Raw genomic sequence first — 11,841 nt, 5'->3', positions numbered from 1 at the left:
TATCCACAATGCATGACAACCCTGTCGGAACTATGGGGTGCTAATAATAAAAAAGACTGTTATTAACATTGCCTGTGTTGCTACCATTTGAAGCATTTGGACCATATGTAACGATATCTGTTTCCAGGGCGTGCCGTGGACAAGTATACGGGTGATCTTGGGGAGAGCTTGTGCTCTGCTATATCAGTGGAAGATCTTATGTACAGGGGACCAATCGGTGTTACTACGGCGTTGTCTCCTCTCGCTGGACCGGCGGAGAGGCGAGCTGCTGCGCATCGCGTGGTAGGGAGGACCAAGGCTGGAGTGAAAGGGGGACTAGCTGGCCTCATGCTCAAGGCGCACTCCGGGTGATCTCAGTTCCTGCGCGAGGATGACATCTTGTTGTAATAGCCTAGGTTTCCCCTTGTTCGCTTGCTGGCTCTGGATGTTTTGCTAAACCACTTGCTGCCTGGTGCAGCCTTCCTTTCTTCTACTCTTTGTAGTTGTAGTTGCTTTTATTCTAGCCTACTACTTTGGCTAGGTCCGAGAGGCTACTAAACTTGTTTGGACGTGCGAACCAACCTGTGGTTGAATGATTAAAGGAACTGTGGTATCCCCAGCTAGTCCTGGCCATGGGCAGCCCGGCCCGAAAAAACCCGACCCGGCCCGGCCTTGTCCACGAGCCGGGCTCAGGCCTAGGTTTTGAGCCCGATGCCCGAGCCGGGCCCGGGCCCGTCATTTATGCCATTTAAGGAAGAGGCCCGGCCCATGGCCCGAGGCCCGACGGGCTTTTAGCATGATCGGCCAAGCTCGGGCCCAATTTTTAGGCCTGACAACCGGGCTGGGCCAAGCTCGGGCCTGGGTTTTTTGCGTCGGGCTTTGTTTGGCCTGGCCCGAAGCCCGGCCCGAGGGATGGCCAGGTATTATGCCCGACTATGTAATACGATAGAATACAGCATAAATCATTTTGTCCTGAAATTTTAAACATGAGTATTATGCCAGACCATGTATGTTGCCAAAATGTTTCAAAAATATTTGACTTCTTAATTTTTATTTTCAATTTGGGTGCACGCACACCCAGGTTCATGCTCGTGTAGCTAGTACTGTATCTCGGTAACCTATCATGCTGTTATCAACACTAGCAAATTGTTCGTGCTTTGCACGTCATTTAAATATACATAAAAAGCATAGAAAAATACATTTGAATATATTTTTTTCTTTCCTAAAATCATATTGGACAAGATCCAACTTGGTTCTTACCTCCAGATTGTTAGCATCAGATAAGCATGTGGATAGATGCTTCTAGAACACATGAGATGGTAGAGTTGGGGTTCAATTGGAAGGCCATGTGGCAAAATCCTATGTGTTGAAAACTTTATCCAACAGATGATAATGCTTGGATTTGCTATCTCTTGACCGTTGGATGGGCATATCCAACGACTAATACTTGAAGCTATTGGCACACTATATAGATGGTATAGATAAGAGAATTTGCAGAAACTTTACATAGCACCCAAAGCTTTTATTCACCCAGAGGATTATTCAGCCACCCTCCTGTATGAAATTTATGGTAGCCTGGCATACTTATAGAACAATCCGACGGCTTTCAGCACACAAATTATACAGCAATCTCAGACTGCAACAGCTGAAAAGAATTGGACAACAGATTCTACACACAGCTAATTCCGTGGGTAGTTTCTCAGAATCCGATTCTCCAGAATCAGCAGCTGAAAAGAACTAACCGGTACCCTAGGGAACTCATCCATCAAAGTCTTGATTTTGCTGAGGAGCCCATAACGATCATCACTTTACCGACCGCTTTCCTATCTCTCAAGTCAGCAAAAGCGAGATGGGCCTGTAAAATTTTCAAAAGTTATATGGTAAATCTCCACATATTGGAAGATGGTACATGCAATCTTGGATTTGATCCAAGAACTATTTAAGAGCTTCGATATACGAGTATAACTACTACTCTGATAAGAGCATGACCACCGACCACTTACATTTCTGCTAAGGATGGCCTGATATACATTTATACCAGAAATAAAGTGATGAAAACCACCACGTTAGGTCAAATTATGCTGGTAGAAATTTTTATGTTAGAAACAAAACATTAATGTTGACGCATAGACACGGAGAAGTGGTGTTCTCTTAGATAGTTCCAGCAGCCTAGCACACAAACAGAAATACTATGAATTTGTAAGCACCAAATGATAGCAATGTAATGAATATAGATAGGCGACATGGCAGTCAAATGGTGTAAACAATGCAATTACAATTTACCCAACCATAGTTCACAAAACGCCCTTAGACACCATAAAATTCTGACATGAGGATATGTTAAGGTATGCAGAGGCAAGCACCACAGGTAGTCATGTAATGACTAAACGAGAAATTCCAGCCTGCTGCAACTATTGTGAAGTTTATTAATGTCGCTTACCTCAGCGAGCCTGTAGGTGTGTGAAAGTTTAACTGTTATCAAACCCTTTGAAAGCCATGACAGGAGTTCGTTAAGTGAGTCGATGAGTACTGCTGGCCGGTGAGTTAAGTAGCTTCCCCAGTACAGACCATGAATTGTCCAGTTCTGAAACATCACACCACCATTAGCTAGTAGTATTCTGCAGAAAGCAGTTCTATCACTATTCACAGTATCCTTACTACGTAAGTTCTTTTCTAGTGCTGTAACGTCTAAATATACTGAATTCCGAATATTGCCATCTTATATTCTAGTGCTATCAACTAACTTACTGAAATAAATACAACTTCACATTGATTGATCGTATTGCATTATCTTGCATTTATGATTTTGATATGAACTTACATGATTGCATCCATGGTACTGACTGATGGATTCTCAAATTAGTTTCAATATGATGTTGCAGGAATCAACAGACTTGAGTGGTGTGTCTCTTCTTTAGCAAGCTAAAGTTTGTCATGTCGAATGCCTATTCTAGGTACATGTAGTAGGCTCTTCTGATTCTAGCAATGCAGTAAAAAGACCAATACACAGAGCAATTAAGATAAGTACTGAAAGCCAACATTGAGTCAATTCCACATATAAAGCAGAAGACCTTAACCTTCATGTCTAAATACACCAGTATACCTTAATAAGTGCAATGTTAGCTCGAATAACTGGAATATCCCCACTAGCAAATCCAATGAGCAGAATATGTGCACCCCAATTGAGAAGTTTCAAGCTATCTTGAGTAAGCTTGCCACCAACAGGGTCATATAAAACATCGACACCTTTGAGATCACTAGCCTTTAAAAAGGACTTGGCACTTTCAATAACATTCTCCTTGCTCGAGTCAATCACATGATCGGCTCCTATTGACTTGAGATACTGCAATTTCTCAACTCCCCTGAACTCAATACGAATAATATTATGGACCAGAAAAATTAGTCAAATATGAAGTAACATAACAACAACCTATGACCCAGAATACATAACAAGGATTGAAGAATTTAATTTGTTGTGCTAAACTGCTAATCACCTGGCAACTGCAATAACAATAGCACCGCATACTTTTCCTATCTGTACAGCAGATACCCCAACACCGCCGGCAGCACCAAGTACAAGTAGCACCTGATATTACAACTTAGATTAGTGAGAATCACCAAAGCCTAGGGGGTACAGCAGATAAATGCATAACGCATACTGTACTTATTTTTTATATTTGTTGGGGTATATACATGCTTAATAAATAATCGTTCCCTAAATATTAAGAGAACCTGCATATACAATTAACATCCTTCACTGCAGGTCTTTATATATGTGCATATTAACAGTAGGCAATATAGTAGTTCCATCAACTAGAACGCAAAATTCCCCCGCAAAAGAAAAAAAAAATCTCCTACCACCGTGCAACTTCCCTTCTCCCATTGCCATCACAATACGAGACAATGCAATGTAACCATGTACAGTTATGATCTGGTTGATGAATGTATGATTGAACTTTCAGAAGTGTATCTAGTTGCTGAATCGATTTTTGCCCACTGGAATGCTGCAATCCTAGAGTTGCTATGTTTGTGTAACAACTAGAGGCGGTATGGTCTGTTTGCTTCCAAACTACACTGTTTATGTTTTGGGAACGGACCTGCTATCTAACAGCTTTCATGAATCATTAATTAGAGCAGATCCCTAGTTAAGTGGATCCTTGAAGAGTCAGGAGCGTGGAGCTGGAAAATGAGGATCTGGAGCTCAAACGGAATAATCCCTAAAAAACGTGTGAGCAAAATTGATCTTTTGCATAGGCCATCAGATATTACTGTTTATCCCATAACATAGTCTGTACAAAGTGATACCAAAAATACAAAGTCATTTGAAGAGAACACATCACCCCATTTACAGTCAATTTGAGGCCTAAAAGTGACCAACCATGGAAGTTGAAAACTTTCAAATGGAACTTTAAAAACTTAAGGCTTAAAGGGAACGTCTTTCAAAGTTGAAGACCAAGAAATGACTTTGGCCTCTTACAACAGCTAGGATTAGGACTAACGTACGAGCAAAATCTGAGAGTCCACATATTGCAACTTCCTAGGAATACTCGTTCCTTCCTCCCTCTCTCCGTAATTTTCTCTCCATCGACTCAGTCGGCGCGTCGGGAGGGATTTGCGGCCTGGAACGCTAATGTCTTCTCCTTTTCCCACCACTTTGCCACCTCTCATGCTCTCTCCGTTGACCTCTCTCTCTGCCTAGATAGCTCTCCCCTTAGGATCACCAACGTTTATGCCCCCTGCGCCCACGGCGCCAAAGAAGCCTTTCTCGCCGAGTTGGCCGGCCATGCACCTCACAACCCCGTTCCCTGGACAATCTTGGGAGACTTTAATCTCATTAGGTCGCCTGATGACCGTAGCAACAACAACTTTTCTCGCTCGGAGGCTAAATGGTTCAATGATTTCATTAATGATCTCGCGCTCATCAACCTTCCTCTCTGTGATCGTCAGTTTACGTGGTCTAGCCGGCAAACCTCCCCGACTCTTGCTCGCCTCGACCGTGTTCTCGTTAACACCGTTTGGGACTCTGCTTTCCCCACCTCCACACTTTCATCTTTTACACGCTCCACCTCTGACCACGTCCCCCTGCTTGCTTGCATCTCCTCGGCGGCCCCCAGATCACGTATTTTCCGGTTCGAGAACTCTTGGACGCTTCATCCGTCCTTCCGAAACTCCATTCGTTCCACTTGGCTATCTGCGTTTCAGGCTGATGCCACTGCCCGTCTTGTGGCACGGCTTCGTCAGTGTCGCCTCAGTTGTAAACGTTGGGCTAGACGAGTTGCGCCGGCTGCCCAGCGCAAGAACGATTGCCGCGTGCTCATTGACATCCTTGACCGTATTGAGGAGATCCGTCACCTCTCTACTCTTGAGGCCCTTCTTCGTACCCTCACAGTTGCAGCTCTGCATGCCTCTGTTAAGGAGCGTGTCTCCTATTGGAAACTTAGAGCGAAATGCCGCTACGCCATCGACGGTGACGAAAACACTGGGTTTTTTCATGCGTCTGCTTCCGCTCGCTTCCGTAGGAACTGCATCCCTGTCCTCTCCTTCGAGGGCCGCGAGATCACTTCTCATGAGGGCAAGGCGACCGTCCTCCGGGACTACTACAAAACTCTTCTCGGCACCACGACCCCTTGTGCCTGGACTTTCTCTCTCTCCGACTTGTACCCCGACACAACTCCTCTCCCCGACTCCCTCTCAGCCCCCTTTACCGCGGACGAGGTGCGAAGCGCCTTCTTCGACATGAACCGTCTGTCTAGCCCCGGGCCGGACGGTTTTGGACCGTCATTCTATGTCTCCTTTTGGGACGTCCTTTCTGCTGATGTGCAGGCTGTTTTTCACGACTTCTTTGCCAGCACTATCGATCTTACTAGAATCAACCGTGCCTTCCTAGTTCTCCTGCCAAAAACTGAGGCGGCTCGCTCCCCCTCAGACTTCCGGCCTATCTCGCTGCAAAACTGCATCATGAAATCCATCACAAGGGCCCTCTGCTCCCGCCTTCAGCAGCACATCCACTCCCTGGTGGATCCGGACCAGACAGGGTTCCTTCCCGGAAGGCGCATCTCGGAGAACATCGTTTATGCCGCTGACCTCCTCCATGCCTGCCACGCGCGCAAGGTCCCCACTGTGGTGTTTAAAATCGACTTCCGCAAAGCTTTTGACTCTATCAACTGGTCTAGCCTTCTCACGATCTTGTCCGCACGGGGGTTTGACGACCGTTGGTGTGGATGGATCCATGCCATCCTCTCAACCGGACACACGTCAGTTCTTCTTAACAATGTTCCTGGGGATTGGATCCTTTGCCGGAACGGCCTTCACCAAGGCGATGCCCTATCCCCTTATCTCTTTATTATTGTTGCCGATGTCCTTCAGCGCCTCATGAGGGCGGCCAGCACTTCCGGGCAACTAGTGCACCCAATCGACCCCTCCCTCCCTTGCCCCGTCCTGCAGTACGCCGACGATACCCTTATCCTTTGTTGAGCCGACATTCCCTCCGTCACTCATCTTAAACAAACTCTCGATGCCTTTGCCCTCGCAACAGGGCTTTCTATTAACTTTCATAAGTCCGGGTTCATTCCCATGCATTGCGCCCCCGAGCTGTCGACCGAAATGGCCTCCATCCTCGGATGTCCTATCTCCACCTTCCCCCAACCCTACCTAGGTCTCCCTCTCTCCCCTCTCAAACTCCCCATCTCTGCCTATGACCCCCTCATCAGATCATTTGACCGCTATTTGTCCGGTTGGCGCGCTCTTCTCATTTCCTCGGGCGGTAGGCTTGTCCTTTGCAATGCGGTGTTAAATAACCTTGCCACCTATTACATGTGTTCCTATATGCTGCCCCCTGGAGTGCTTGAGGCAATCGATCGTTGGCGCCATGCTTTCTTTTGGACCGGCAAGGATACTTGCTCCAGTGCTCGTTGTTTAATTGCTTGGGACAAGGTGTGCGTTGATGTGCAGGAAGGCGGACTCGGCATGCGCGACCTCCGGAGACAAAATATGTGCCTCCTTCTCAACTTCGTCGACGCTCTTCATCGGCCCAGCTCCCCGCCCTGGAAGCTCTGGTTCCTCCGTCACGTCAGGGGCGATGTTGGGGACCCCTGCTCGGCGCCTTCGTTCCTCCAGAAGATCATCCAGGCAGCGCTACCGATCTACCGATCCATCACTCGGGTGCAGCTTGGTGATGGGCGCACTACCTCCTTCTGGCAGGATCGGTGGCTCCCAGGGGGTGCGCTCTGTTTCACCTTCGAGGCGCTCTTCTCCCACTCGACGCGGCCCAACGCCTCGGTCGCTGCGGTCATGGAGGACGGCCCCGCGCTTCAGCCGAGGCTTTCCACGGTGGCGGGCGTTCAGCTTGGAGCCGTGCACGCACTCCTGCGGGATGTTCGTCTGCTGGCCGCGCATGACCGCCGCTTCATGGCGTGGGGAGGCGACCTTGCTTTCAGCTCGCGGGCTGCTTTCCACGTCCTGTCACCACACGGCGTGCTCGATCAGGACTCCATCGACATCTGGGGTTCTCGGCTCCCTGGAAAAATCAAGATCTTTGCAAGACTTTTGGTTGGCGATCGGCTTAGCACTCGGGCTAATCTGTACGCCAAAGACTGCGCTCCTTCATCGACTTGTGCCTCCTGCCATGCGGCGGAGACGGCGGACCATCTCTTCGCTGCCTGTCCTCGTGTGGCACCGGTCTGGGCCAGACTTGGCTTGGGCCCCTTTCTCTCCGTGGGTGAAATTCTCTCTACTTCGCCCGCGCCGCAAATTAATGGTTCTGCCTGGCGAGATGGCCTCTACATGCTGCTTTGGAACGTGTGGAAAGCCAGGAACAATGTGGTCTTCAACTCCATCAGCTGCACGACCGGCGACGTTCTCCGGCGCGCGGCCGACGATGCGCTTCTTTGGTCCAAACGTTTTGAGACTGGATCGAGCGAACAGCTCCTCCTGTTCCGCTCCTTCCTTATCTCGGGCACTTAGTTTACCTCTCTCTCTCTCTCTTTTTTGTTTCTTTGCCTCAGTGCATCTCCAAGTAAAAGACCAATTAAGAATGCCACATAAATAATGTGCAGTGCATATCATATACTCCCGCTGTAAATAAATATAAGATTGTTTATCTTATATTTCTTTACAGAAGGAGTACATATAGAATTGCATATAAAGAATGTTCAATAGATATCAGATAGAATGGCACATAAATAATGTCGGAAGCAAATGGGGAGCCCACCTGACCAGCCTTTAGTTGAGCTCTGTGGGCAAGGGCCAAATGTGATGTACCAAATGCAACAGGTAATGCTCCAGCAGCGACGAGGTCACATCCATCAGGGACTGCGTATCTGGAACACCATAAAATGGTACCGATTTAACAGTAAAACTCACCGCAATAACTAGAAGGTTTTGCTATTTTAAAGTTGCCTCGTTTAAGCTGATTTTTCTATAGATTGTAATACATTTGGTCCTTTGCTAAGTCTATGCTATCTGATTCGCACCAAATGCTAACGCATTAAACCAAAATACTTCGAGCGTCCATCTAAGAAGAAAATATCTGTGTAGATCAAACAACCGGAAGCTAACAAAGAGTAACTAGCTACAGAAATTGCCAACCAGGAGAGGGAGAACAAACTCACAGAGCCTTCTCGTCGGCGACGACAAGCTCGGCGAAGGACCCGACGCTAGCGAGGGAACAGACGCGGTCGCCGGGGCGGAATCTGCGCACGCCGGGGCCGACGGCGTCGACGACGCCGGCGTAGTCGGACCCCGGGACGTAGGGCAGCGGGGGGCGCTCCTGGTACTTGCCCTGCACTTGTAGGAACGTCGCAAAATTGAGGCTGGTTGCCGCCACGCGCACCCGCACGGAGGTCGGCGAGGACAGCTCCGGAATTGGTCGGTCACCGGAGACCGCCGCAAACGGCGAGTCCTCGCCGCCGGGCGGCAGCGTGGGATCGCCGAGCTTCCGCACCACGAGCGCCTCCATTTCCTAGGTTGGGGTTTGGACTCTGGAGGAGGTTCGGATTTGGACGGAGCTTTCGCACCACCAACCGCCCTGCCTACTACAGCGTTGGAAGGTTGCGTACACTCGGAAGTGTCACTCGAATACCCGCACAAATGCACAAAATTCCGAAACAACTGTACAGTAACAAAAATATAAAAAAAATGAGTTTTCCTTTTATGAACATCTCTGCCATCCTACAAAATTTCGCCACCAAAAAACATGCATAGTGGTCTGTGTCGAAAAACAGAAAATAAGTGCTCCGAAAGGATGTTAGAACATACGTTGACATAAAAGTATTTAGATTTTTTAACTGTCTTTACTATTTTTCAGATTTACTGTTCATGTGAGTGTATCAGAGTTCGAGCATAGATAATCCATATCCATCTCAGTAGCAATTTCTCGTTTTAATGTACTAAAGCCCTACATGTATCGACGACACGGTGGACCACATGACACATGTCACCTGCACGCGGACTTGTCATTGAAGCGAAGACCCATCTACCAACTGACATAGAAGGTCCACACATCTAGTAACATCGTCAAAAGAATATGACCATAAAAATATGACCTGTATGTGGAGTGTCTAGTCCAGGGTGCATATGCACCCGTATGAACAGTAAAATACGAAAAAAAACAGGCAAGAAAAAAACTGAACTTTTCTGTACAAACATTATCGATTGTTTCACATGTGTGCAAAGTTTGTGATAAAAAAAATGATCAGTGCTCTAGATTAAAAAAAGCAAAATCAAAGCTCCAAAATTTCTATTTGTGAAAATATTTTGAAGCAATGTTCTTTTCTCACCAATCCTCCATGTATTTCATTCCATCACGAAACTTTGCACGAATGTGAGACATTCAACGATGTTTGTTACAATCCTCGCAAAAGAAATGATGTTTCTTACAAAAAATATCACATTTCCTTAAAGAAAAATCTTACTTTACTATTACCGTGAGTGCACATGCACCTGAGAGCAGAAGGACACTTCCGCTCAATCCATTCCATCAAAAGTAAACTCGATTTTTATTATTACTATTATCATTATTATTGTTATTATTATTATTTTGAAATGTGATAATAACATTCTATCAAGGTCTTCATATGGATCTGAGCCGTCAAAAGTGTATGGTCATATAGAGCATTGTTCTGGAGCGCGTTCCTGATACGTCTCCAACATATCTATAATTTTTTTCATTTCATGCTGTTACATTATCATTCTTGATGTTTTGCAATCATTTTATAGCAACTTTATATCTTTTGGGGAACTAACCTATTGACATAGTGCCCAATGTCAGTTGCTGTTTTTTTGTTTGTTTTTTTACTTCGCAGAATATTCCTATCAAACGGAGTCCAAACGTAGCGAAACTTTTTAGAGATTTTTTTTGGACAGAAGACAACTTGGGAGCCAAGGAAGCACCAAAGGGGAGGCCCGTGGGGCCCACAAGACACCAGGGCGCGCTAGAGGCCCCTGGCGTGCCCTGATGGGTTGTGAGGCCCATGGGGGTCTCCTCCACCGCCTCTTGGCTCTATAAATACCTAAATATTTCAGAAATCCTAGGGGAGTCGACGAAACATAATTTCAGCCGCCGCAAGTTCCAGAACCACGAGATCCAATCTAGAGCACGATTCTGGCACTCTGTGGGAGGGGAACACGATCACAGAGGGGTTCATCATCCTTATTGGTGCTCCTCCGATAAAGTGTGTGTTGGAAATATGCCCTAGAGGCAATAATAAAATGGTTATTATTATATTTCATTGTTCATGATAATTGTCTATTGTTCATGCTATAATTGTGTTATCCGGAAATCGTAATACATGTGTGAATACATAGACCACAACACGTCCCTAGTGAGCCTCTAGTTGACTAGCTCGTTGATCAAAAGATAGTCATGGTTTCCTGACTATGGACATTGGATGTCATTGATAACGGGATCACATCATTAGGAGAATGATGTGATGGACAAGACCCAATCCTAAGCTTAGCTCAAAGATCGTGTAGTTTGTTTGCTGTAACTTTTTTGAATGTCAAGTGTCATTTCCTTAGACCATGAGATTGTGCAACTCCCGGATACCGTAGGAGTGCCTTGGGTGTGCCAAACATCACAACATAACTGGGTGACTATAAAGGTACATTACAGGTATCTCCGAAAGTGTCTATTAGGTTGGCACGAATCGAGACTAGGATTTGTCACTCCGTATAACGGAGAGGTATCTCTGGGCCCACTCGGTAATGCATCATCATAATTAGCTCAATGTGATCAAGTGGTTGATCACGGGATCATGCATTACGGTACGAGTAAAGTGACTTGCCGGTAACGAGACCGAACAAGGTATTGGGATACCGACGATCGAGTCTCGGGCAAGTAACGTACCGATTGACAAAGGGAATTATATACGGATTGATTGAATCCTCGACATCGTGGTTCATCCGATGAGATCATCGTGGAGCATGTGGGATCCAACATGGGTATCCAGATCCCGTTGTTGGTTATAGACCGGAGAGTCGTCTCGGTCATGTCTGCATGTCTCCCGAACCCGTAGGATCTACACACTTAAGGTTCGGTGACGCTAGCGTTGTTAGGAAGACTTGTATGTGATTACCGAATGTTGTTCGGAGTCCCGGAAGAGATCCCGGGCGTCACGAGGAGTTCCGGAATGGTCCGGAGGTGAAGATTTATATGTAGAAAGTTGTCATACGGTCACCGGAAAGGTTCGGGGGCATATCGGTATTGTACCGGGGCCACCGGAGGGGTTCCGGGGGTCCACCGGGAGGGGCCACCTCTCTCGGAGGACCTAATGGGCTGTAGAGGAAAGGGGAACCAGCCCTACATGGGCTGGACGCATCCCCCCCTTGGGCCCATGCGCCTAGGGTTGGGGGGGAAACCCTAAA

General features: G+C 46.9%; 1 protein-coding gene across 1 annotated transcript; it reads right to left on the bottom strand.

Annotated features, from left to right (window-relative positions):
- Positions 1–1,426: 1,426 nt before the first annotated feature.
- On the bottom strand, positions 1,427–9,026 carry LOC125513984 (GroES-like zinc-binding alcohol dehydrogenase family protein). Its single transcript, XM_048679221.2, has 6 exons — positions 8,589–9,026; positions 8,189–8,297; positions 3,474–3,565; positions 3,083–3,341; positions 2,420–2,563; positions 1,427–1,834 (listed from the first exon to the last, which is right to left on the bottom strand). The coding sequence occupies exons 1-6, from the start codon at positions 8,933–8,935 to the stop codon at positions 1,745–1,747; spliced, it is 1,041 nt and encodes a 346-aa protein (XP_048535178.1). The 5' UTR covers positions 8,936–9,026; the 3' UTR covers positions 1,427–1,744.
- Positions 9,027–11,841: the final 2,815 nt, after the last annotated feature.

This window comes from Triticum urartu, chromosome 6A (genome assembly GCF_056163025.1).
Source record: "Triticum urartu cultivar PI428250 chromosome 6A, HENAU_Tu73, whole genome shotgun sequence".
NCBI lineage: Eukaryota > Viridiplantae > Streptophyta > Magnoliopsida > Poales > Poaceae > Triticum > Triticum urartu.
The sequence above is the reverse complement of the archived record's forward strand: the minus strand, read 5'-3'. Positions and strand labels throughout refer to the sequence as shown.

Bases quoted from the DNA above. Each gene is read 5' to 3' on its own strand.
- LOC125513984 (XM_048679221.2), bottom strand. From the start codon at position 8,935: ATGGAGGCGCTCGTGGTGCGGAAGCTCGGCGATCCCACGCTGCCGCCC. The intron at 3,566-8,188 runs GTGGGCTCCCCA...TTGTAATATCAG, and splicing joins CTCAACTAAAGGCTGGTCAG to GTGCTACTTGTACTTGGTGC. The intron at 3,342-3,473 runs GTGATTAGCAGT...TATTGAGTTCAG, and splicing joins ATTGTTATTGCAGTTGCCAG to GGGAGTTGAGAAATTGCAGT.